This window comes from Manis pentadactyla, chromosome 3, assembly GCF_030020395.1.
Source record: "Manis pentadactyla isolate mManPen7 chromosome 3, mManPen7.hap1, whole genome shotgun sequence".
In the NCBI taxonomy this organism is placed as follows: domain Eukaryota; kingdom Metazoa; phylum Chordata; class Mammalia; order Pholidota; family Manidae; genus Manis; species Manis pentadactyla.
The window spans coordinates 218,680,097-218,706,515 of NC_080021.1; the positions used below are offsets into that span (position 1 = coordinate 218,680,097).

Sequence of the window (26,419 nt, forward strand, 5' to 3'; positions counted from 1 at the left end):
ACAAAGGGTGAGCAGCAATCTCCAGCCCCAGCCCCGTGGCCACCAGAAATGCCCCACAGGCCTCCAAATGCCCGGTGGGCGAGGGGGCAGGCTCTGAACAGAAACCCTTTGGCCCCTCAACTGTCACAGGACCCAGAAGCCCCTGGCCCACCCACCCACCCACCCTGTCGTGTAGAAGGAGGCACGAGCCCCGGGCTCCCTGGGCACCCCCACCTTCTCTCTGCCCCACCGTAGCTAAAGGCGAAGCTTCTCGGGATACTCAGTGCTCCCACTTAGTGCCGCCAGCCCTGCCAAGAAGCACGTCTCGGGGGCACACAGGGTTCTATTCTCCCCCAAGTCTTGTCTCCCTTCCAGTATACCCAACCCTCCCGCACCCACTCTTGGAGGGAAGCAGTTTCTGTGTCCTGTAGCTCCCAGACCAGAAATTTCTGTTGTGGAAGAGCCCTAGTGGGGACCTGGGGAGCCTTCAGGGGAAGATTCTAGACTAGACCGTGGGAGGCCCTCACTCTCTTCTGAACAGAGTGGCTAAGTCCTGGCCCCTTGAGAACCTGGTTTCAGGGGGTCTAGAAACTGTCCTCAAGCATGTTTGCTCATAAACAGAGGTCAGGACCCGGGAGGGACCCATCCCGACTGCCCCCGAGTCGGCCCTGCGGCTCCGGGTCTCCCGTCCCCAAGCCCCCTCTCCTCTATCTGGTCTGAAGTCCTTACCCACGGCCAGCTGTGGGCCAGGCCCCAGCGCAGGCACTGGAGATGGAACCTGAGCAAAACGTGCTGCCTCTGGGACTCACATCCCAGAGGGGAGACGGTCAACGAGGAGAGGAGGTGGTGCAGCAGGGCAGAGGGCAGAGTGGGCAGAGGGCAGAGGGCAGAAAGCGGTGGCTGCTAAGAAGATCAGTGGTGGGAGATGGTGCATGTGGGGTGGCTGCAGGGACAGCCTAGCCGAGAAAGTGGCATTAGATAAAATCCTGAAGGGCGTGAGGGAGTGAATCCTTTGGGTATCCGGGGAGCCCTGGTAGAGGAGCCCGGAGTGGGGGTGAGGAGCAGCCGGGGGGCCCATGGGGCTGAGCAGACTGGGTGGGGGCAGTGGGAGGTCAGAGAGGCTGGACAGAGGTGGAGGCCGCAAGGCCGGCATGGCACCAGGGGAGGGTGTGACGTGGACCAGGGAGCCGGCAGTGGGGCTGGAGAGCTGGGTCAGGCTCCAGATACACTTAGAAGGGAGGGCCAATGAGAATAGCTGGCAAGTTCTAGAAACTGAGAGGAAGAGGCTGACAGACATCCGCACCCAGGCTTCCACACCAAGAGGCGCCCCCACGGAACTCAGCGGCGGCCCGAGCACAGACTTCGTGGGCTCATGCGTCACCGGCCCTTGTCCTGGGCTGGGGGCAGGGTGGGGATGCTGGCCTCGGTGACCCTCCTGTCAGAAATCAAAGCTCTGCCCTGGGCTGCCCCTGGCCCTTCTTCTTCCGAGAGGGGCTGCTCTTCAGGGGGCTGGGGGTCGGGGGCAGGAGGAGGCAGTTATTCAGGGCCCTGGGGCGGCGCTAGGAGCTGCCTGGAGCCTGGGACACGGGGGGGCAGCCCGAGGGGTCCCGAGTTTGCCCAGCACTTGGAGGGTCAGCCTGTCCACAGAGGGCGACTTGGGCTTTAAGCCTTTAATCCGGGGGGATGGAAGAATAAGTGGAGGGGCAGAGGCAGGCTCGGAGCGGGCGGGGGACCGCAGGCCGCCCCTCCCCAGGGGTTGGCGGCGTCTTGGCCGTCGTGCGTCTCGGTGTGAAGGTGCCCCCGGCTGGTGGTGGCTGAGCTCTGCTAAGCCCTTCCCCGAGACGAGCACCTGCTTCTCCCCGCCACCTGCGGGATGCCCCGTTCTCCCCCAGCTCAGAGGAGTGAGGGCTCACGGGGGTCCCAGGGCTCCCGCCGGCGGACCCTCTCCTGGCTCCCTTCTGAGGGGCCCAGAGCCAGAAGGCCCAGCTGCCCGCCTCTCCAGCAGGGACCTGGGCAGACCGGGCTGGCTGTCCTCGGCCCTGTGGCCTCTTCGGGCATCGTCCCATGGGAGGGGAATGAGATGAGCACCCCGGCTCCATCTGGGCCAGACAGCGCTTCCATGGAGGCAGGGGGCATCCTCGGCAGGCAGGGGCCCCACTGGGGGTGTCCCCAAGCCGAGGCGGAGCTGGGGAGCATGAGAGCTGTGCCCCCACCTCCCCTGTGCAGATGGAGTAGCTGAAGCCCAGAGGGGTAAGACACTGCCCAGGTCACATGGTGGGTCCGGCCACCCCAGGACCTCAGCACATGACAGGCCCCTTGTCCCCAAGCCCTCAGTCTGCCTCTAGGGCCTCTCCTTTCCCAGATGCTTTTGTTGCAACTTTCATTGGCTGTGCTAAGGGAGGTGGGCCTTGTGCTGGCCCCACGCCCTTGGGCGTCTCGGAACCATGTGGAGTGGGGGTCCCAGTGCCCGGGCCCTGGTCCTCACTGAGAGGTGAGCACCTCGTCTCTGCAGGCCGGGTTCCTCGCTGCCCACCAGGCGAAGACCAGACGCCGTGCGCTGGCCGCTCTGACGCCCACACCCGTGCTGGGTACAGGGGTCTGAGAGCCAGTGGTCTCTGACCAACAGCCCAGCTGTAGCCCATCCTGGCCACCTGCTCAGGCTGACAGACAGGAGCTAACAAGAGACTTGGGTGAGCGGGGCCTGTCCACCAGCCCTCCGGGGGGCACGACCCTGCCACGGACACCTCACAGGGGCCTCTGAGCCCCAGGGACCGCACGAGCCTGCGTGAGGTTTAAGTCCGAAGGCTCAGGATGCCTCCTTTCTCCTCTCTCTCAGCCTCCAGCCACACTCAGGCCAGAACTGGTGACGGGCAACATCAAGCCACAGCGAGGCAAAGGTGCCCATCTGTCCAGAAAACACTTCAAAGTGGGTGAGGCAACAGGAGTCCTTAGTGCGGCGCTGAGGAGCAGCCCGGGGCACTGGCGTGGGCGCGCCCTGGGGGAGCGGCGTGCTCTTCCCTAAAGGCAGCACGCCTGGGGCCTCCGTGTACCTGGGCCTTCCCAGGCTGCTGCAGGGGGAGCAGGAGAGCTCGGGAGGCAGCTCCTCCTGGAGAGGCTGGGGGACCCCTTAGGCAGGCGAGCACACACGCAAACTGGGAGGACAGGCGGAAGCTCCTGCGCTTAGCCCCGAGGAAGGAGGCGGGTGGGAGCCTGGGTCTGGCCCTGCTTACTCTGAGCCCCCCAGGGTGGCTGCGGGGTGAACATGGGCAACGGGCAATCCAGGGATCCGAGGCCAGACCCCGGGGCCCGGGGAAGCAGGCCCGGGCATCCGGGAAGCCATCGCCCCCACTCCTCCGGCCCCTGGGGATGCACTCGCCCCCCCACTCCCCCAGGCTGGGCTCTCCGCCGCAGCCAGGCCTGCCTGTGAAAGTACACGTCTTCCCAGGGCTCCGACTTCATCAGCCTGACCTGTTCCCGCTCGGTCCACGGCAGGGCTGAGTGGTGTGTGAGCATCTGAAAGAAGCAGGGCCCACCAAGGCCTACCTCTGTCCCCGTCACTGCACTGCTATTCTGGGCCTCTTTGGGACCCCTGTCCTCCCTGACCCTGAGCATGGCCCCTCCTGCCCCAGAGGGCTGGGTCTGCCTTGGCATGACCATGGGGCGCAGGTTTGTAGGGGCTGCTTGGCTCCCGGGCTGCCCTGTGGGCAATGACGTCCTGGACCATGAGCAGGGAGTGAGGTGGAGGAGGAGGGGCCCGGAAACAGGCAGATGGACAGCAGTCCCTGCAGGGACGCAGGGGCCCACGGGCGGACGCTGGCAGTGTGAGGGCTCAGAGAAAGGGAGCAGGGCGGTCAGCACTTTCCGAGGCTCTACGTGAGTCCTTCCCCTGGGGGTCAGCAGAGGAGGGAAAGGAGGCAAGGCCTCCCGATCAAAGGGCAAGGCCACCAGCCACCCAGGCAGGCTTCTCTCAGGCTCCCGCCCAGGCACCCTCCTTGTGAGCCTGCTCCCAGCCCCTGCTTCTGCTCACTGCTTCTGGGCACTAGCAACCCTCAGAAGGCTTTCCTGTTTGAGGAGCTGGGGTCAAAGCAGGAAACTTGCTTTGTAGATTCCCTCCCGTCCCGGGATCTGGGAAACGGACGACCCTGCCTAATGGCCAGGACTACAGGGACAGCGACAGCCAGGCACCCATGCCCTTGGCCTTCCATACTGCACTCACGGCAGACAGTACCAAGCGATCCCCTGGCCCCAATTCCAGATGCACCTTACAAGTGTACCTCCAGTGATGCCCCGGGCTGTCCGCGCACAGGCAGGCAAGGAATACCAGGTGACACGCTGCCTCGCTATTTTTACACTGAGCTTGTCAAGCGTTTAGTAAGCACCTTTTCAATCTCATAGAGGGCTGCAAGACACGGTCCCTGGGCCTAGGACATTGCAGATTTGATTTCTGGGGGGTGGGACTGGATTAGAGAACACCCTTTGTTCAGTGACCATAGGAAGGTCCCTCTGGGTCCTCTTTCCGCCCCAGTGTATCTGTTGGGGGATTCGCAGGCCTGGGCTGAGGCCAGGACAACCCAGTTCTGGAGGCAGACAGGTCCTGGGGCCCCAGGCAGCACAGACCCTGTGGGAATCCGCAGTGTGAGGCGGGGCAGCAGGTCTCCAGCCTCCTGTTGGGCTGAAGCCCTGCCCTGGCCCGGTCAGTAAATCCCCTTCACCCTCTTGTTGTCGGGGTCAAAGGGGGATTTCAGGTGGGCCTGGGCAGGGTAGGCCACCCCCATCCTCTCCAGGGCGTAGTCCCCACTCCTCACGAAGTCTGGCGAGACCTAGTTGCAGAAGAAGAGGGGGACGTGGGTCACTAGTAACTCAGGGTGTGCGGGGCTCAAGCCTACATACTTTTTGGAAGGGGTGGTCTCAGCCTCATTCCCGCCTTGTGGGAAGGCCTATCACTAAGCCAAGGCCCCTTCTCTGAACCGGGGACCCGCCCTGAGCAGGCTGATTCTGTTTCCTGAGCCCCCGAGCTGGACTGGGGCTCCTGGGGTGCAGCAAAGCCAAGGTCTGGCAGCCAGAGAGACCTGCCCATGGGCCAGCAGAGCCCTGCCCGCACTGCAGACCCTAGGCAGCGGGGGACAGGAACAGGGACACTGACGGGCAGAGGCCGTGTGGGAGAACAGAGACCCTGTTTTCCTGGGCCACAGGGAAGGCCTCTGGGTTCTACTCTGGGAGTTAAACGACCTTTCTCTCCTGGCAACTCAGGACTAGACAAAGAAAAAGAAAAGCGAATGAGGCTCTTTCTGTGCCTGCGGTGTTGGGAGTGAAGTGGCTCCTAGCCCAGGCTCCTGAGTGATGCCTGAGCCCCCGGAGGTCTGAGCTCCACCCTGCCCCATGGGCCACAGGCACACACAGGCCACTGTTGCCCCAGACAGAGTGGCCACTCAGCACCGGCCATGGTCCTTGAAGTGCCCCCACTCCAGGGCCTTTCCTTTCGGGGCCAGTTCCCCCACCTGATGAAGCAGTCTTGGCTGTCCCACTGGGATGTTAGGGAATCTTTAACAACAGCTCTCCAGGCAGGAGAGGGGCTGGGGGTGTCCCATTTGCCCATCCCCCTGGCATAAATTCCCTGCACATCCCTGGTGGCAGGCTCTGGAAGCCAGCCTGAGCCGGCCCGGCCTCTGCCGCTCCTCCGAAGCGCCCTGGGCTGGGCTGGGAGGGCGTGAGCTCACCTTCCCCTGAACACTCAGCACAACCGTCCCTGCCGAGCACAGACGGCAGCTATGGCTGCCCTTTGAAAGAGGAGGCCGCTGGGCCTGCACCCACCCCACCACCCCACCCCAGCACAGGGCTTCAGCCACAACCCAGGGCCCCCACACTGGGGTGTCAGAGAAGGTCCTTTGTCACTGCCAGACGTCACCACCAGCTATGGCAACCTCATCACCACAATAGCTGCTTTTTAAGTCCCCACTTAGGGCAGCAAACTGTGTGATGGCCCCTAGAGGCAGGTGGGAGTCTGTCTCCACTTTACAGATGAGGAAGCTGAGGCTTAGAGAGAAGCCCTTGTCCTGGCTCACGGAGCCCCAAGGCTGTTGAGAGCAAGCCTGGGAGCCTCCCGGGGTACTGCAGGGCGCAGCCCCCACAGCGCAGCAGCCTCTGGGTGGGCCCAGGGTAGAGCCCAGCGGCCTTTCCCCAGGGCCTGCAGGCCAGGCAGCGCTCCCTGCAGCCTGCAGCGTGCTGGGCTGGTTTAAGCCACTCCGCCTGCCTCCCGGCCGCCCCTTCAAGTGCCCCTCCCTCCTGAGTCTGGGGCGGGGCGAGGGAGTGGAGCCCCAAGTTTTCCAGGACCATCGGGGCTGAGACTGTCAGGGCCCGAAGCCGGAAGGCTCTAGAGCCAGGCCCAGCGGGACGGGCACCCCGGCCCCCACCGGCAGAGCCCGTCGGGCCCCGGTTTCTCAGCTCTCATGCTGTGGAGGCTGGGAAGCAGCAAGTGGCAGCAATGAGCACCTCCTCCCTTGGCACCACTGGGCAGCGCGGCATCCTCACACCCAGCCCTTCCTGGGCTCAGACGCGTCCCCTGCATCTGGCCTTGGTGGGGGAATATTCAGGTTTATAAATGTTTGTTCGGGCAAAACGTTTAGATTTTCTATACCCAGAACATGTTGCCCCTTCTGTCTCCCTGCCAAGCTCCCTAAATGTGACTGTGTGTGCACATGTACATGTGTGCACACATGTGTGCACATGCTGTACACTGATGCATGTGCACACAGCTGTTTGCATGAACATGAGGCCGCCATGCCTGGGCATCTGGGGTAAGGAAGGAGGGGGGGAGGGGAGGGCTGTGGGTCTTGGGAAGACCCGAGTTGCGGCCTCTGCCCTCCGTGCTCTCCACCCCGGGGCACTGGCTGGCTGGCCGTGGGAGGTGGGATCTGGCTCCAGGGAGCAGAGGGTGTTAGCCCCACGCCGAGCCTCTTTCTGACCAAGAGATGCCTGAGCCCCACAGACAGAGCCTTTCAGAAGGAAATGTAGAGACAGCCGCCGACCCTGCTGGGAGCCACGGCCCGGTCAGTCACCCAGCCGTGCTCCCATCCACCTGCACCCACCACACACAGGTGTGGTGCAGGGGTGCTGGTGCGGGCTCTGGGTGGACAGGAACTGCGGGACCCCTTGGCAGCGGCAGGGAACGGGACTCACCGGCCTGCCGCTGGGGTCCCGGATGTAGCCATAGGCGAGGGTCTTGTCGATGGTGAACCCAAAGTCAGCCCTCCGGACGTGGCCCACCACTTGGCCGTTTCTCCAGATGGCCTCCAGGCCAAACATGGGCACTTTCCTGGAAGAAGCAGTAGAGACAGCTGGGCCCCAGAGTCCCTGGAGGGGAGGCATCTGTGCCTGGGCCTGGCAGAGGACAAAGGGAAGCTGGGCCGTGCCCGCCAGCCCCCAGCTCCACTTGGGGCACTGACTTCCTGACTCGCAGAACTGACCCAGCCTGGCCCACCCGGGCACCCAGGGCGCAGATGAATGAATGGAAGACACCAAAACTGGGCTCTGACTTACATATCTGGACGAGGCCCATTTTCCATCTGACTCCTGAATGGTTTAACACACCCCACCAATTCAGCTTGTTTGAATCTAGTCCTTGCTTTTTATACAGTATCATGCACAACTTAAGGTACTTCTCTGCATTACATGTAAGATATGAATGCTCACTATAAAATTTTTTTTTTTAATTTCGAGAAAAGAAAGGGTCTGCCTATAATCTGACACACCAGCACCCAGAGGTAAGTGGCAAATCTTTGTGGCACGCCCGCTGTGGAGCTTACTGAGTACCTGCTGGGTGCCGAGGGCTGTGCTGGATACGGGCCCTACAGGATGGTGGTGAGGCCAAGCCTGGTGGGGAGTACAGCCGGGCCTGTGCTCCTGCCCCGGGTGTAAGAGTGTGGGCAGCATGTGGGGGCACCCAGGTTCTGTGAGCGGAGTGAATGCCCTTCGAAAGAAGAGGCTGTTCAGCCTGCACCCACCCCACCCCAGCACGCCTGGGCGCCCCATCCTGTGGGTGACAGTGCAATGGATGGAGATCTGTAAACTCCCCCCTGCCTCCAGTCTCACCCCAATCCTAGGGTAGATGCTGTTTCCACGAGGGGACCCAGGCTTGGGAGGCCACCCGCCTCACTCAGTACCCAGGGCAAAGTGGCAGGAGTGTCTCCCTCAGGGCTGGGACCACAGGGCTATGGTGCCAGGTGGGCTGTGCAGCCAGGCCCGGGGCATCTGTGCAGGGTGAGTCGGCCTGTGGAGGGGCTCCGCAGACCCCTGCTCCGCCTGCAAGCCCCAACCAGAGTCAAGACAAGCAGTGGGTGGCGGGACAGCCTGGCAGGAGCCCCGGGAGAGGCGGTGGGACGGTGACAGACCCCTGCTCTGCTCACCCCCCCGTCTGCCCTCCTCTCCTCTGTCACTCTTGACACCTCTTTTGAAGGCTCCAGAAATCTGGGAGAAGTGGCACCATTCGTGGCTGGCTATCAGCGCCAGATCAACAAAGCCCAGAGAAGCCCCCGTCCCGGGGAAGGGTGCTGCTCAGACCCCTGCCGAGGCCACGGTGGCACACTCACCAGCAGCGTGGCACTGTCGGTTCAGAGACTCAGCCCAGGTGGAGCCCAGGCTCCCCTCCACCTGTGTCGAGTGGCCAGGCACGAGTCGCCCTGCCCCTTGGCACCAGTGGTCTCCATCTGACTGGGGATGGCGGCTGCAGCCTGGCCTTGCCCTCACCGTCCCCCATCCTGATGGGGGCAGGATTTCACTGGCACCCAGTGGGAGGTCCCAGCAGGGACTGGGAAGCTGGCTGGAGGCGCGGTTCACCCTCCTGGGGCCGCGGCCTGATCCACCCCCAGAGGCGGCTGGGCAGCCTTTCTCATTTACAATCTGTGTTTGAGGAGGGCGCCCCCCTCTCCCAGTCTCCGGAGGCCCCGCTGACCCTGCCCTCCAGACAGACTGTAAACCACGAGGGCCACTCACTCGTCCACGGTGAAACATACGAGGCGCCGGCGCAGGCCCCTGGCCCGCTGCCTCTCCAGGGCCTCGCGCCCCAGGAAGGGGATGGCCGACTTGAGCTTGCAGGTGAAGGACAAGCCTGCCTCCAGGGGACTGTCGTCCGGCCGCAGGTCAGCGTGCCAGTGCCGGTAGCCTGTGGGGAAGGGAGCCCATGGGGTCAGTGTCCAGCAGAGGTACCCTACGGAAGAGGCACATCCCCACCCTCAGAGCCGCTTCGAGACCTGGGCAACCTGGGGTGGGGGCCACCACCACAACAGCAGAAGGTCCCCTGTGTGAGCCCCTCAGAACAGATCCCGTCAGCATTGTAGCCTCCGCACCAGCAGGCTGGGGAGGCTGGGGAGGGGGCTCGCGAAGGGGCCCCTTCCTGCTCGGACAGTCTTCGAATCCCTTGGGGAAACAGGTGCTGAATCCAAATCTGGCCCTGGCCACCCCTCACTCCCCTGCCCCAAGTGCAGTGTCAGAGATCCTGGCACCGTCCCCCAGCCTTTGTGGCAGACCTGGTCAGTGGTCAGCCAGGGGAGTCCGGAAAACAACGGCTGGGGAAGCAGGAAGTATAGTGAGGCAGGAGGGAAGCGGAGGCCCCGACGGGGGAGCAGCAGCCTCTGCCTCCAGCGTGCCTCCGGGCAGCCCACCAGTACTGTCTGGGCGCCACACGCACCTTTCTCGATGCTCAGGGAGTCGATGGCCCGGTACCCGGCATTCACAAGGCCGTGCGTGGCCCCTGCTGTCATCACGGCCTGGTACACGGGCACGCAGGACGACCTCGGGATGTGCAGCTCCCAGCCCAGCTCCCCGACAAAGGACAGCCTCATGGCCCGGACCTGTGGGGACAGGGCACGGCTCAGACATAGGCTGGGGTCCGATGACCAAGGTCAAGGCCCAGCTGCCACTTACTGACCATGGTTCCTACTGTTACCATTATAAGCTGGCCCTGGGCCTGCCACTAAGAAATGGGGTCTCCCAAGAAGAGTTCTCAGGACTGGCCTGGAAATCTTTAAGGGAAGAGGGGTGTCCATGCTGGGAATGGGAGAAAGTGGACGCACAGCTCCCAGGCCTCAACTCTTCTAAGTGACTGTGTGAGTGTCCCAAGGCCACCAGGACAAATGACCACAGACTAGGGGGCTTGAAACCACAGAAGTGTGTCCTCTCCCAGTTCTGGAGGCTCGAAGCCCAAATCGAGGTGTCTGCCAGCTGTGCCCCCTCCGGAGGCTGGGGGGGAGGGTCCTTCCTGCCTCCTGCTCCTGGCGGCCCCGGGCTTTCCTCGGTTTGTGGCCACGTCACTCAACAGACACGTCACTATCTATATCCCATGCTTTCTCCTCTGCGCCGTGTCCTCCCCTCTTTGGTCTCTCATTAGGACACTTGCCATTGGATTTAGGACCCATCCTAATCCTGGATGATGCCATCGTGAGATCTTTATCTTAATTACATCTGCAAAGACCCTATTTCCAAAAAAGGCCACATTCACAGGGTCCAGGGTTAGGACATAGACATCTCTCTTGAAGGCCACCTTCATGCACTGCAGTGACCTTGGACAAGCCTCTTAGCCTCCTTCTGGCCTTGATTTCTTCATCTGTAAATAGGGAGGCTGGCTTTGTCTGTTTTATTTTATTTTTTTTATTAAGGTATCACTGATATACAATTTTATGCTCAGGTTTCACATGAGCAACATTGTGGTTACTAGATTCCCCCCATTATCAAGTCCCCCCCACATACCCCATTACAGTCACCGTCCATCAGCGCAGTAAGATGCTATAGAGTCACTACTTGTCTTCTCTGTGCTGTACTACCTTCCCCGTGTGGCTCATGAATAACCACGGCCACACCTGGGTTCAGAGGCATCAAGGGAGGAAGCAGATGGGCACAGAATCTGTCGTGACTGAACCCCAGCCTGGTCAGCCTCAGCCAGGTGCCGGGATCTGAAGACAGACACAGGACTCAAGTCTTAGAAGGACTCAGCCAGAAGCACAAGCCAGTCCTGTGGCAACCACCCTCTGGGTGGGCAGAGTGCAGGGACGGAAGCGGGATGGGCCTGGCTGGAAGGCTGAGTAGTTGGCCTCTGCAGACAGGCCTTCCAGGAAGAGCAGGCGCGGGGGCACAGAGCTGGAGAGGCAGGTAGGGGGACAGGACAGAAAGGCCTGCGGGTGGGGCTGGAAGGGCCTTGTCACCTGGCTGAGGATATTCATGAAAGCCACTTGCATGAGAACTGGGTCCCAGAGGCCAGAAAAGGGACCATGGACCTCAGATCCCATGGAAATGACAGTGCCATTTATGGAGTGGCCATGGGCTATGTTCTCCATAGACAGGACGCTGCCGCCGTCCTTCTGCACCCCAGGTAGTGAGTGGTGTGGACCACTGTAAATAATGCCCAGGGGATGACGCAGAAGCAGGCACCCAGAAGCGCTGTGCCTGACCTGCACCCACACGGCTCGGGCAGGTGTCCGGGAATGTGTGTCCAGCACACCTGTTACCGGCCTAGCCGCGGCACGGAGGCCACAACCAGCTGGCGGTGGCTCCCTGCCTGCTCACCCGGGCACCCTCCTGCACATAGTTTTGGTTGCATGTCATTTACACAGTCAGCAACTGGTGCCTGCTCCCCAGGCTTCAGGCAGTCCTTGAACCCACAGCATCCCCACGGGTGAGACCCAAGCACCGGGCCCCAGGACCATCCATCTCCAAACGGGGGAGTCAAGCACACAGCCCACCGCACGGCTCCCAGAGATGGAGGAGCCACTCCCACCTACTGCTCCAGCTAAAGGGCCACTGGGCAGCCCCCCCTGGGATGCTGTCTGCCCAGGAGGCGGGTGGGGACCCCTCTCCTGCCAACAGAACCAGCTCCTTATAAATCTGACACTTTAATCACACTGCTGCCAAGGGGCTGGACTCCGAAAGCTTTTGCAACAGTGAAAATGTGCTCTGAGTTGCCCTTTGCTCAGGCCTCACAAAAAACTCAAAATTGACACAGAAAATGTACTGTTGACATTTTCCTGCTTCCCTGGTGTGAGCCGTGGGCCCCCGACAAAGATTGCCTTGCCTGTCAGCGGGGTTCTAATTTTAGACAGACGATGGAGGAGCTTGGGGCTCAAAGCCAATCTCAGTCTCAAATAGGAAAAATTGCTTTTAAAGCTCCCCCGTTAACGGCCCCAGGATGGCAGGTCTGCATCTGACTCACATGCCCACAGGTAAGTGAGAGGGCTGGCATTTGGACTATGCCTGGATTCGGTGAGGCATGGAGCTATTGCAGCCCCTTCCCACCCCGAGGAGGCCACGGCGGGGGGGCTGACTGGTCCAGCTCTGCTCTGCACCTCTGCGCCCAGCACACAGTAGGTGCTGAATAGATACTTCCTGCCTGGAGGTCCAGGTGGACCTCTGCTTCCCAGCAAGATGAGAGCAGAGTTTGGGATGTTCCTGGCACCTTTCTAAGTTCACAGAGTCACTGACCCTTGAAGTGGTGGAGCTGGGGAAGCCCTCATCTCTTCTGACGGGGGCACGAGGTAAAGAGAAATGACGAGAATGAGGATGTCTGGAACACGGGCCCTGGGTCAGCCAGACCCATGTGGGTCGGCCCCTGCCAGCCTCAATGCCCCCTCTGATCAGTGGGGTGAGGCCAGGGCCTGTGGGCATTAAGTTCATGGAAAGCACGCACACAGTCAACCTGTCGGGAATCGTTGGCTTAGATGGACCTTGAGAGCAAGCCACAGTCTTTGGCAACCAGCCCCCCTATAAACAGAGCCCCCTGCTCTTATGGGAACCACAGACAGTGGATGGGGGTCCCAGAATCACGGAGGGTCAGCAGGAAGGCCTTAAGCCAGGTTTCGTTTAAGTGCTTTTCTCACCCTAAAGACTCCCCCGAATACAGATGGGATAGACAAATTCAGCAAGGCTACAGGACACAAAAATCAGTCCTGAATAATTAACAATCTGAAAAAGAAATTTTTAAAAATTCCATTTATAATAGCATTAAAAAGAGTAAAATACCTAGGCATAAACTTAACCCAGGAGGCAAAAGACTTGCACACTGAAAACGACAACACATTGCTGAAAGAAATGAAAGGAGACACAAATTAATGGAAAGGCATCCTGTGTTTGAGGATTAGCAGACTTAATATAAGATGTCCATACTGCCCAAAGCCATCTGCAGACTCATACCAGCCCTATCAAAACCCCAGTGGCATTTTTTATAGAAATAGAAAAATCCATCCTAACATGCATATGGAATCCCGAGGGCCCTGGGATAGCCCAAGCAATCTTAGAAAAGAACAGGGCTGGAGGACCTACACTTCCTGATTTCAGAACTTAACTTCACAGCTCCCATGATCAAAACAGCTTGGTCTTGGCATAAAATCAGACAAATAAACCAATGGAATAGAAAAGAAAGCCCATAAATGAACTCACATGTACATGTTCACATACATGTTCACTAAGGGGGCCAAGACCATCAGCGGTGGAAGGACAGTCTCTTCAACAAAGTTTGGAAAAATGGATGCCCACATGCAAAAGAATGAAATTAGACCCTTATCTTGTACCATAGAAAACATTAATTCAAAATGGATCAAAGACCTAAAGGTAAAACCTAAAACTAGAAAACTCCTAAGAGAAAATACAGGGGACACACACGCCATGACATTGGAGTTGATGATGATTTCTTAGCTAAGACGCCAAAGACACACAGAACACAACGCAAAAAAACTCGAATGGGGCTACATCAAATGTAACAACACCCGTGCATCAAAGGACACAACGAGCAGAGAAGAGGCAGCCTACAGAATGGGAGAAAATATTCACAAATCCTTCTGACAAGGGCTTAATATCCAGAATATATAAAGAACTTCTACAACTCAACAACAGCAAAACAACCCGAATAAGAAATGAATAAAGCAGGTGAGAAATTGGGGATCAACAGAGGTGAGGCTTAGAACCTCACCCCCCCTGTTCTGAGAGAAATCTTCTGCATACGTGGATGTTTTATTGCCCTGGTCTAGCTTGGATTAACACATAGTCTACAGGCACACACCTGATCATCTACATTTGCTCTCTTACAACACTAAACTATGTTTTCTACCTTTATCTTGTATCTACCTACCACTTCAGCATTTTATTAAAAATAATAATAATAAAGAGAGAAATGTGGTATCCACATATAAATCAAGTATGAAAACCAAATGAGTATTCATATTTGAACTGACTGTTTATAGTTCATAATGCATGAACAAAACCGAAAGTTTCTGTGATGACTGCCCTTGTACTGTTCACCATGTAACTTATTCACTATGTAAGAATTTGTTCTCCATGTAAGAACTTGTTTGTTATGCCTCAGAAGATTGGAGACTGACGAAAATTAGGCTTGGGGTGGATTAATGATTGTGCATTGAGCATTGACTCCCCTATACAGAATTTTATTGTCGTTAACAACCATTTGATCAATAAATATGAGAGATGCCCTCACAAAAAAAAAAATAAATAAATAAATAAAAATAAATAAAAAAGGACAGACTTCCAATGGTAAAATAAATAAGTAACCGGGATGTAATGTATAGCATAAGGAATATAGTCAAGATATTGTAACAGCTTAGTAGGGTGATAGCTGGAACCTAGAATTATGTATATAAATGTTTTATCACTGTGTTGTACACTTGAAACTAATGTAATGTAATACTGTGCGTCAACTACCCTTCAATAAAAAATAATTATTTAAAAAAAAAAAAAGAAGAAATGAATAAAGGACTTAATTAGCTGTTTCTCCACAGATACATAAATAGCCAACAAGCATATGAAAAGATGGTCAATATCCCTGATTGTCAGAGAAATGCAAATCAAATGATATGACCTCATATGAGATATGACCTCATACCCATTAGGCTGGCCACTATAAAAAAAAAAAAAAAAAAAAACAGAAAATAACCAGTGTCAGCAAGGATGTGGAGAAATGAGAACCCCTGGGCACAGCTGGGAGGAATGTGAAATGGTACAACTGCTAGGAAAATGGTATGGCAGTTCCCCCCAAAATTAAAAATATAACTACCATATGTCCAGCAGCTCCATTTCTGGGTGTACAGCCAAAGGAATTGAAGGCAAGAACTCAAATACATATTTGCACACCCATGTTCACAACTGCATCATTCACAATAGCCAAGAAGTAGAAGCAGCCCAAGTGTCCACTGACAGATGATGGACTAAACAAAGTGGGGTATATCCATACACTGGGATATTATTCAGCCACTAAAAGACAGGGGGTTCTGACACCTGCTACAACATGGACGAACCTTGAGCGAGACGAGCTAGTCACAGTAGACAAATACTGTATGATTACACTTACATGAGGTATCAAAGCTGTCAGGTTCACAGAGGCAAAAAGCAGAACGGACTTACCAGGAGCAGGGGGGGAAGGGGATGAAAGGGGGGTGTTGTTTAATGAATACAGTTTTAATTTGCAAGATGGAGAAGTTCTGGAGATCTGCTGCACTACAGTGTGAACATACTTAACACTATTGAACTGTATGCTTAAAATAAACAAAACACACTTTTTTCCATGGTGGGCGTCTGAAGCTCAGAGGGCCTCAGTGTTTGTATTTCCTTCACGTTCTGAGTGCTGGCGTCAAGGAGGAAGGCAGCAGGCTCAAGCACAGGCACACAGCACAGAGCTCTAAGTGCGAGGGGCTGACCCAGGCAGGAGCCCAGGTGCAGAGCCCCATCCTCCATCCAATGGAAGCTTAAGAAGGAGAGTCTAGAGAGAGTACAGGGGAAAGGCACCTCGGAAAAGATAGCGACAGTGAATCTTCCAGAAATGAAGGTGGCCAGACATGAGCCCTCAGACTGCAGAAGCACAATGGGCACCAAGCAGGGTGAATAAAAACAGATTCTTGTGGAGAGAACATCGTAGTTGGCGCAGACAGACAGACACAGAGAAAGACAGACGCAGAGAGGAGAATGCCTGCCTGGACCTGGAGGGGGTTCTGTGTGTGGTGCAGGTCCGCAAGGGGGAGAGGATTCTCCCTTCTGCCTGACACCTGTTTCTCTCAGGCCGTGAGGGTGGCCACCAAGTCTGCCAGCAGAGAAGGTATGGGGAGGCCCTCCCCACACTAGGCCCTGCAGCACCCTGTCCCCATCCCCATCAGCCTCCATGCAACAGGCTCAAGACTTCTGTTCCTTGAGGGCATGAAAACCTGGAACCTGCGTCGTGGCGGATGCCTCTGAGCTCCCAGCCCAGCTCTGTGCACAGGGGTGGTCGGTAGTATCACTCATTCTGCACAAGGTCACTTATCTGAGACAGAAGTGGCCGCCCCAGACAAGATGAAGCTCCTGGCCACCCGTTCCACAAACCATGCTCAACAGTCCCACAGGGCCCAGCAGTGTCCCAGGCCCTGAGCTCTGCACAGAGCCAACGATGCTGCCCTGCTGGCACTGACAGCTGACAGGTGAGGAGCCGAACAGGCGTGGCTGAGAGCGTGGGCTTGGAATGACACATACCCACTAGGTCTAAATCTGAGTCCCAAATGTCACATCCCTGGCAGTTGCCCTCCCTGAGTCTGCTTCTGCAAACCCTGGATGATGACAGTATGTCCCTCACAGGGCTTGTGGGGACACTCAAGAAAACTGTCCCCAGGAAGCCCCAGGCAGGGTGCTTGCTATCAGTATGTCTGGGCTACCAGCATGCGCACTTTACAGATAAGGAAACTGGGGCCCAAGGAAGTTGTCACTTGCCTAAGGTGTGACAGTGAGTTCTTGGGAGGGTGGGGGGCTGTTCTGTGGCATCTACCACTTTCTATGGTGTAAATCCTCCCACTGTGGCCAATCTGCTTGCTAATATTCCTACAGATTCAACCACCAGCTCTCGAGCTGGCGCAAGCACATTCCAGCACGCTCAGAGGCCTCGCAATTAGTAAGTGGCAGAGCCAGGGCTCCGCCATGTGTTCCCAGCTCTAGAGCGTGTGCTGACCACTGCGTGATACACGCTCGCTGCCCTAGACTGACTCATGTAAGTATTTTTGGGTGAGAGGGGATATGCTCGGGTTTCAGCACGGTGCAGATGAGGGGGCTCAGTTAAATGCCAGGTGCGTCACTGAGCGTCCCGCCAGCTTTCTGTGGAGCTGACTCAATGCAGGGAGTGCTCAGTCCCGGCCTCAGCTCGGATCAAAGGCCACCCAGGTGCCCGGGGCTGCGGAGGCCGCAGCACTCCCGTGGGACGCTCTGGGCACGTGCGTCAGCAGGACAGGCCTGGAGTGTGACTTTCCAGGTAAATATCTCAGGAGGGCTTGAGCAGATGTGCCCACGGACCCAGGCTGGCATGTCCAACCTTTTCAGATCACATTAGCTCGTGGCCATTTTACAAGTTTCCGGGGTGTTTGATTGTGTAACAGTGCCCTCAGCGTACCAGGCACATCCTGCAAACTTAGCCCTTAAATAAATGAGGATCCCAGGGGCCCAGGGGGCAGGATAGGGGTCAGAGCACATGCAGCCCCCAGAGGGTTGGGACCCCGAGCCCACAGGAGAGACGGTTAGAAACCCCCGGAGGCACCCAAGATACCCTTGGTTCTAGTAACATTCCGCTGTGGGATGTTATGTGCAATTTTTCCCACTGGTCCAGAAGGCAGATGTGTGGTGTGGTGGTGGCAATAATAATGGTGGTGGAGACGGTGGTGGAGACGGCGGTGACAGCGCTGGGGGGCTGAGGGTGGCAGCGGTGGTGGTGACAGAGGAGGTGGTGGCGGGAGTGCTGTTGGCAGTGGCAGTTGGGGTGGGAATGATGGTGGTGGGAATGGTGACTGGAAACAGTTTCCAAGGATAGGTAAAGGGTATGATGCTCAAACCACGCCTCCCAAACCTGACCCTCTTTGAAGACCTAAAAAACTCCACAGAAGCCATTCAACCCCGGGTTCCCCTTCCAGCCCTCGGGAGTACCGGGCCGGCCCCAGCCCTACCCCCAGGCGCCCCGCAGAGCGGTTCCCCCCACCCTGCCAGTCACCCGCCCCTGGAAGTGAAGATTACAAGCTACTGATGTTCGCTATGGATCACCCCAGAAGGCCACGTGCCGGCACCACAGCCAACGCAGGGCTGCAGGATGGTACAACATCCCATGTAGAGAGCACTGGGCGCTGCCCTGGGGGAGCTCCAGGGCCTCAGAAGCCCCCTGACTTCATTCCAGGTGTGCCTTAACCTTACACTTTTCAGGCAAGAAGAACACACGGTGCCCCACGGGACCCCTTTCTCGGCTACATCCCACTCACGGCCCCCCAGCTTTCTAGGGCCACAGCAAATTTACACAGGTCGTGCAAAGCGACTTTTTAGGCAGCGACTAAAGCCCAGTTGGCAAGCTCAGGCACTGTGGGGGAGCAGGCCCCCCCGGCCTAGGAGCCTCTGGCTGTCTGTACAACCGTCCTGAGTGAATCGAACCCCACTGTGCCGCAGTGAGGCACACCTGTCAGGAGGAGAAATACAATTTCCCCTGGACCTGAAATTAATTTTCCGAAGACAACCGCTTTATTGCAGAGCCTCGTGGTGAGCTTGAGGCCTGGTGCTCGCTTTCTAGGGGGGGCCCTGTCCTGGGCCGAGGCTCCAGGAACACCGTGTCTCCCCAGTAAGCAGACCAGGAGAGCGCTTCCCACTGGGAACCCCTCTGGCCCTGAAGCCAACCCGTGGGAGGCGAGGACATCTGGTCACTTGGCTGCCGAGGGGACAGCTGCTCCCACCCCGTTCTTCCTTTAGGAATGCAAGATCGTGGAAGCCCGGGGCTGATCCGAGCGTGTCAGGGAATGATTGCCAAACAGTGACACCGCTCAGCTGGGGACACCGTGCAGCCAGCGTCCCCTCCATCTGTTCGCCATGAGTGTGGGTCCCAGTGGGCGCTGGCAGGGTCCTGTTCCCCCACGCCTGCCTGGGCTGTGGTGCTGGGCTCTGGCCCGCACCATTCCGCGGTGCCACAGAGGCCTTGCCAACTGCACAGGCGCACACATTCCTCCCTACATCTGGTTGGCTGGCATCCAGCTCCCTCCCTTAAAGGCCGGGCCCAGACGCACCCCTGACCCAGCATCTCCCCACATGGAGGATGTGGTGTCAACACGTGCTGAAGCCAGCACAAGATATTTAGGAGAATATGAAATCACCCTGGATCGAGAGAGAATTCAGGATGTCTGGACAGACTTAGGAGAGAGCCTAGAGAGGATCTGAGACACTGTGTAGCCTTTGCACTGCAGACGGGGAAACCGAGGCCTGGGGACACAGGCACGCAGAAGGCCGGCTGGCCAGCTCCCCGCTCTGTTGAGCAACGGGGTGGCTTTGCTCTCAAGGTGCTGGTGGCTCCGCCCTCCCCGCCTGCCTGTGGGGCCGTGGGGCTCAGCCCAGCCACAAGGCCTGCCAGCACTAACTTCCTGCCCCTCTTGCTGGATGGTGAACGGGGAGGCCATGTGTCCCAGGCTTGGACCCCCTGGAACATGTGGCCTGGGCCACTCTGAGACCAGCAGAACCTATAATGCCAACACGAAGGGGCCGAAGCCTTTGCCGTGTTTTGCCCATGCCCTCTGCGGCCCTCGGGAAAATGGGTGGTCACTGAGGCAGGGCTCTGGCATGCCTGGGTGCCTGGCTGGGCACCATCCTACCATAACCTCAGCTGTGCCCCAGCCCTCGGCCACTCCTGACCTCATGTCCCTCATCCCCCAGGGGCGGGTCCTCCTGGCCACCCAGCCCCAGGTCAGGAAGAGGTCGCCCAAGCAGGCTGTAGTAGCCTGACCTCCAGGTTCCTGGACGTGGCTCCAAGCCCCTGCCGGCTGCTCCTGAGAGTGGCTAGAAGAGGAAGATGGGAAAGGCCTGCTGTCGTGAGACTGCCAGGCCTCCGCTCGGGGTTTCCGGATGAAGATGGTTAAGCCCAGCACTCACCGGACCACCCTGCCCTGTAAGCCCGACAGTGTCCGAGGACATGAACATGTCAGTGAGCCCGCAGGACATGAGCAGCCACTAGCCCCTGACGATGTTACACCTGTGTGTTCTGAGACTGGTTGGTCTTCCTAAGGAGTGAGGCGGCGTCCCTTGGGCCCTGGCTGCTGGCTGTCACAGGCCCCTGCAGGGAACAACAGATGAGCTTTGGCGGAGGCACTGGGGAGGGGGGTCTCTGCTGGCTACCCCGGGGCACAGGTTCCTCTTGTCCTGGAAAAGGGGCCAAGGGACAGTGGGGTAGGGGCCCCATGGGAAAATGGGGAGTAATAGATGAGGCCATGGGGCCAGCTGCCTTGGGCCCTTGGCTCAACTGCTGTCCCCCAGGTCAGTCCGAGGGCAGAAGCCCCTCACAGCACGGCCAGCTTCATGTCCCGGCAGCACCCTGGTCCCAGGCCTCCTACTACCTCGTCCTTCTCTCTCTAGTCTTGCCAAAACACAATTCTCCCTCCTGCAAACATGCTCCTGGGGCCCTGCTCATACCCAGGTCAGCTCCCTGGGGGGTGGCTGCTGCTCCCCACCCAGGCCCTCTCACCACAGGCTGGGGCATGAGCCTGTGGGAAGTGGGGGCCATACCTTCCATCCCAGAGCCCCTGAGCCCGGCTTGGGGCTGCGCGGCTCCCAGCCAACATGCCAGAATTAATTCTAGGGTGGGCACACACTCCCACCTGCCTCTAGGGGCCATCACACAGTTCGCTGCTCTGAGTGGGGACTTAAGAAGCAGCTATTGTGGTGACGAGGTTGCCATGGTTGGTGGTAACATCTGACGGTGACAAAGGACCTTCTCTGACACCCCAGTGCGGGGGCCCTGGGTTGTGGCTGAAGCCCTGTGCTGGGGTGGGGTGGTGGGGTGGGTGCAGGCCCAGCAGCCTCCTCTTTCAAAGGGCAGCCATAGCTGCCGTCTGTGCTGGGCAGGGACGGTTGTGCTGAGTGTGCGGGGGAAGGTGAGCTCACGCCCTCCCAGCCCAGCCCAGGGCGCTTCGGAGTAGTGGCAGAGGCCCAGCTGGCTCAGGCCGGCTTCCAGAGCCCGCCACCAGGGATGTGCAGGGAATTTATTTATTCCAGGGTCGCGGGGTGCGGGGGGTGCAGCTCAGCACTGGGAGAGATGCTGCGCTGAAAACCGAACGTCAGCGCTCAGCTAAGAATCTGAACTGGCTGGATATGAGTTGTCGGCCCCTCAGGTGGGGCCTCCTCTGGAAAAGCTAACTTTTGCCCCTTACGCATCCGGGCCACGGACAGCACAGGCTTGGGGAGGAGACAGAAATACCAAAGGAGAAGCAGGAACATGCTGTGGGATGACCTGGAAGCTGGGACTGTGTGCCCCGGACGCCGCTGCCTCCTGGGCTGCTTCTGAGGAGTCTGTCTTAGGTCAATAATCAGAGCCGTGAAAGGCCCACCGTCAAGGGAGGCGAGTCCAGGACAAGAAATGGCCCGGCCTCACTGTCGGAGCCCGAACACTGGCCCCAGGGCCAAGGGATGGTGACAGCGCGTGCTGAGGGCTCCTCGGAGGACACGTGAACAGGAAAGCTGCTACGACCTTGTGAAAGAAAACTGCACGGCCAAACTACATACAGGATACTCTGCCTCTGTTTTAAAATTTAAAGACAGGTTTTAGGGAGCGAAGATGGAAGGGAGTCCAGCACACCATGAGCTGTGGCTTTTTCTCGGGGAGACTTAGGGGGGTTTTCATGTACTTGTCCTCACGTCACCAAGGTTCCCGATATTTAAGTCAAACACCCCTTCAGCCAGCCTCAGAGGCAGGCGAGCTTTGTGCCGGCTTCTTGGGCTGGCATCTACTCAATGACCCACTACCCCTGTGCTAGGGCCAAGCAAGGGGGGGCCAGACAGGTCAAGGGCGGCACCCTAGGGGTCATCTAGAACTGAGGTCTGCACTAAGGCCCCTGCTGCAGTTGGGGTTGGAAACAGTAACAAGCACTTATTCATCAAACAACAACATGCTTTTGCCAAAACCAGCAAGCCAGTTCCAGAAGGGGTAGTGAGGAGAAGCAGCCCTCTGGGCGCCCTGCACCCAGGCACTGCGACCTGGGCATCCTGGTGCCCCAACTTGTGTCTGGCCTGCCTGTCACCGTGGGAAGGGAGTCAGCCTGGCATCTGGCCATTGCTTCCACTAGGCTCGAGACCTGGCCTAGCCCGGCTCCTGGGCCCTGTCGGCTAAAGTGTGGCCAGACACCCATGAGCCAGGCCTTGGGGGCACCCTGCCCCCAGGGCTGGGGAGGCAGCTGGAGCTCCCTGTCCAAGGACAAGTCCCAGGTGCCCCATTGGAGCGGCCTGGGTCGGGAGGGGAAGTGTCCCCACCTGGTCCTCTCCCCAGCCAACCCCGAACCACACGGAGGCTGAGCCGACGCCAGGCCTCACAGCTTCCCCGCATACCTCCACAAGTCAGAGTCCAGTCTGAGTCAAGCCTGGATGCTGTGTGGACCCCAGAGGGGGGCCTAGAAGGCTGGAGCTGCAGCCACGCAGGCGGGATGTGGGCCATGACCTGGGGTCGACCTGTGCCGCTCTCTCAAAGCACCCACCCTCTCTGATCCTGGCAGGAAGCTTTGCACCAAGGAGGCAGGAAACAGGCCAGACAGAAACACTCCCCACCCCCCAGCAGCTTCCTGCCCCCCCAGCGTGGCCTCCAGAGAGCGAGGGCAGGATCAGAGACTGGCCGGTGCTGGGCTCTGCCTTGATCTCTGCGGCTCTCTGGCAGCCCCCTCTTCCTCCCAGGCCTCCTCAACACACTGTTATTTGCTAGAAGGACCCAGATCCCTGCCCCCTCCAGCCCCTCGGAGGACTAGGACCACGCTCGGCACCAAGGTTCCACAGCACTTCCCCACCAAAAGCCCTGGAGGCCCACAAAGGGGCTGGGCAAGGGCAGTCTGGCTGTCCACACCCCCATGCCCCCTTCGTTAAGGCCACGGCCATATTTTTGGGATGCATATTTGTGTATTTTATATTTCATTAGCTGGGGGCCTTGGACAGTCCACCCAACCTCTCTGAGCTCAACTCGGGGAAACATAATCCAGGGGACAATGGTCAGCTGTACCTACCAGGTGCCCAGCGGCGCTCACCAGCTTGTGGGTGGAGAAGGGGAAGGCCTCATTGCTCAGGTCTGCATCGAGCACCTCCTGGAGAATGGCCCGGCTGTGAGGAAGAGCACCGTCAGTCAGCCAGTCAGTCAACAAACACTTGCCAAGCACTCCTGGATGTGGGCCCTGGGGATACAGCGGTGAGCAGGACAAGTCCCCATCCTCACGGGGCAGACCCCCAGCACACATGACATTCATAAAAGGGCACTGAGACGAGCACACGCCAAAGGTGCAGTCAGATCAGAGCGCCGCTGTCAGCCAGAACCGCGGGAGGCAGAGCAGCTGAGCCTGGGCCGGACCGACTCACAGGCGTGCTGACTGTCTGACAGCCCGCGAGTCCTGCAGGCCGGCAGGCAGGCTCGTCCATGAGCTCCTCCACTTGCCTGCGCAGCCCCACATGCCCAGCATGCAGTCTGGCTCCCAGGTTTGACGGGTTACCTGAGACCCCGCTGGCTCCTGAACCCTCGAAGTCCGTGGGAATCTTCCTGACTTGGGGGCTTTGCCCCCTTGCCCCCCTCCAGGCCTGAGTTCACTCCTCCGCATTCCCATCCAGGTCCGCTGCCCAGGTAACCCTCTGTCGTCCTGCAGGTCTTGGCTTAGCTGTCACCTCTTCCAGGAAACCCTCCCTGACTGAATCTGAGCCACATGCCCCTCATCTGCACCCTGAGGCCCTGATGCATCTCCCTACAGGGCACCTCTTGAACTCTCTGTAGTTGTCCCCACTAAACCAGGAGCTCTATGCCAACACGGTCCCTATCCCAACATGCCTCCCTGGCACAGACAGGACACTAGGGGAATGGGACTGACTGTGAACAGCCTGGCTTTGCACCACAGGGCAAGCTCCCCACTGGCAGGAGACAGCCCCCCACTTCTTCCCTGCAGGGGTCCCAGTGGGTGCTAGGGCTGCCCAGGTGACCCCAGACCAGAAACACCACCCACCCTACACCCAGCCCCACGGTGCTGGCAGCTGCCCATCCACACTGCCCCGAGGTGCCCGGCCTGCTGCCCTCTGCCAAGATCCTTGTGTAACACCTGCACCCCTGGCACCCATGTGGCGCCAGCCCCTGGAGAGCCCATCTTCTCTGCAGCCCTACGGGACCCGGGCCCCCGCTGCTGCTGCATCTTCCCCACAGGCTAAGGGTTTGAAAGGGCCCGACAGTGCCCGGGTACCCCAGCCAATCTACTGACAGGGGTCGAGGCGGGGGGGCATGCAGATCAACTAAGCAAGGGCTGGGGTGCAAGACGCTGTCCCTCCCCAAGGGAGGCAGCAGGCGGCACTGGAGGGCACAGGCAGGTTCAAGCCCCGCCTCTCCTAGTTGCGTCTCACCCCCCACCCTCTGCCCACTACCCCCCGCCACCAGGGACAATCATGGCCTTCACAGCGCCCTTGTGAGGATCACAGCACCGCCAGCACCACCAAGCACCTGGGCCCTGATCACTCACTACACCAGTGATCATTGCCCCGGTGCTCTCTTTGCGGGCCGTGTGTGGCCACTTGAGTTTAAGTTAATTAAAGTGAAAAATTCAGTCTCTCCAGCCACATTTCAAGGGCTCAGTGGCCTCATATGGCTTAGTGGCTACTGTATTGGATCACCGAGTTATGGGATGTTTCCAGACAGTTCCATGGGGCAGCAGGTCACAGCATCACCATGGTCTGGGCACTGTGCTAAATGCTTCCCACATAACAACTCAGAAAGCCTAGCCCTTATCAGCGGTGCTGGTAATATTGTTGGAAGAAACTTGGGTTATTTTTGAAAGAGAGAGGACACTTTGTAGGAGAAAGTTAAGAAATTACCGGGAGGAGGGCTTGTCTTCCTGCCCGCAGCCGCCACAGCCGCCTGGAGCAGCTCATAATGAGGCTGGCCCGTCCCCCGGGGCTGCACCTTCATCTGTCTGTCCGGCACCCTCCCTCCCCTGCCCACCCGCCTCCCCGCACTAAAAATAGCCCACTCCTGTCCAAGGTCGCCAGCAATGAAGCTGAGGCTTCCAAGGGCTGCACGTTGAGCTCAGCCGGCCAGGCCCGCCACCCCCATTTGCCCCAGAGATCTGGAGTTTGGGCAAAATGCAAAAGAGCCCCACGATGCTGAGCCCTTCCTAGGGGCCAGGACCTGGGGTGGCTCCAAGCATTGTCTCACTGAGTCCCAGCAGCCCTGCCCTCCAGCTGCAGCCCTCACGAGCCATTCCTCACCTGCCCTCCCTGCTCGGCACGCTCCCAGCCAGCCGACCCTCCAAATCGCCTCACCGAGTAAGCTGTCACCCCGAGGGCTCAATCTGTCCCACGCGATCCACCGACCACCTGGACACAGCTCTCCACTCCCTGGGAAGCCTGCTTCACTGGCCCTGAGGCCCCTCGCCCCCCGTCGGCCTCCTACCCCCTGGCCTAGCATCAGGTTAAAGCCCAAGTCCCACCATCCCTCCCCTGCTCGGCTCCCCCTGAGGGACCCAAACGAACAGCGTCTGGACCTGCAGACACGCATCCACGGCCGTGCTCCACGAGCCTCCTGCTTTCCCTAAGCACACCTGGCGAGTCCTGCCACAGGGCCTTTGCAGCTGCCGTTTCCTCGGCCCAGAGTGCTGCCCCTCCAGAGAGCTCCACAGCTTGATCCCTTATGTCCCCCAGGCTTTGCCCAAATGTCCCCTCAATGGATGGTTTTCATGGGCGGCCTGACGTCAAACACCTGTGAGGCTGATTGACATTCAAGCACACGCCCAACTCAGACCATTCATTCGCTCAGCCTGCGTGTCCGCCACGTGCCCCTGAGCAATACGCACACACGGACACCTACGACTCAGCCTGAGAGGGCAGGAGGGCCAGCCCAGAGCCCAGTTGGGGAGCCCAGCCTGGTCAGTTCTGAGGCCCCAGGGAAAACGGGCCCTGTGGCAGGGTCTGAGCCCGCCAGCCGGGGTCCTGGCGAGTCCCCGTGGCTAACGAGGATGTCACCCACACACAGCTGTGCCTTGCCATCGCCCACAGCTTGGGCTGGGCCTGGCTGGAGGCACACCGCCCGTTCCCCCTCTGCCTCCCGGCAGCCAGGCCGGCCCCTCACCTTTCAGGAATACACCCCCTTTTTCATGGGCCCCTAGAAGCAGCGTCCCCCCTCTCCTGCCTCCCCCCACCCCCCCAGTCTGGCAGAGCCCACCACCCGAGGGTGCCCAGGCTCTGTGACCACGACGGAGCACCCGCCCCAGCTGTTGTCACGCCATGCAGGGTGTGCGGCTTTCGGGGAGAGCGGGCAGGGGGCCACACCGCCGTCAGCCCTGGCACTGACTGGCTGTGCGACCCTGGGGGAAGTGCCTCTCTGTGCCTGTTTCTTCACCAATAAGGAAAAGAACAGTCACAACCACCTCAAAGGGCCATTAGCAGCATTTGGAGACGATGTGGGCACGGGTCTGGCCGACCC

At 58.8% G+C, this 26,419-nt stretch overlaps 1 protein-coding gene across 3 annotated transcripts in view; it reads right to left on the minus strand.

Annotated features, from left to right (window-relative positions):
- Positions 1 to 4,316: 4,316 nt before the first annotated feature.
- SARDH (sarcosine dehydrogenase) overlaps positions 4,317 to 26,419 on the minus strand; it is a 61,452-nt gene continuing 39,349 nt past the window's right edge. For all 3 annotated transcript variants that reach the window (XM_057499199.1, XM_057499198.1, XM_057499197.1), the window contains 5 exons: positions 22,980 to 23,073; positions 9,662 to 9,824; positions 8,968 to 9,136; positions 7,156 to 7,291; positions 4,317 to 4,799 (listed from right to left, as the gene is read on the minus strand). In XM_057499199.1, the coding sequence (XP_057355182.1) occupies positions 4,674 to 4,799; positions 7,156 to 7,291; positions 8,968 to 9,136; positions 9,662 to 9,824; positions 22,980 to 23,073 (688 nt within the window). In that variant the 3' untranslated portion in view covers positions 4,317 to 4,673. The remainder of the gene's footprint in view (positions 4,800 to 7,155; positions 7,292 to 8,967; positions 9,137 to 9,661; positions 9,825 to 22,979; positions 23,074 to 26,419) is intronic.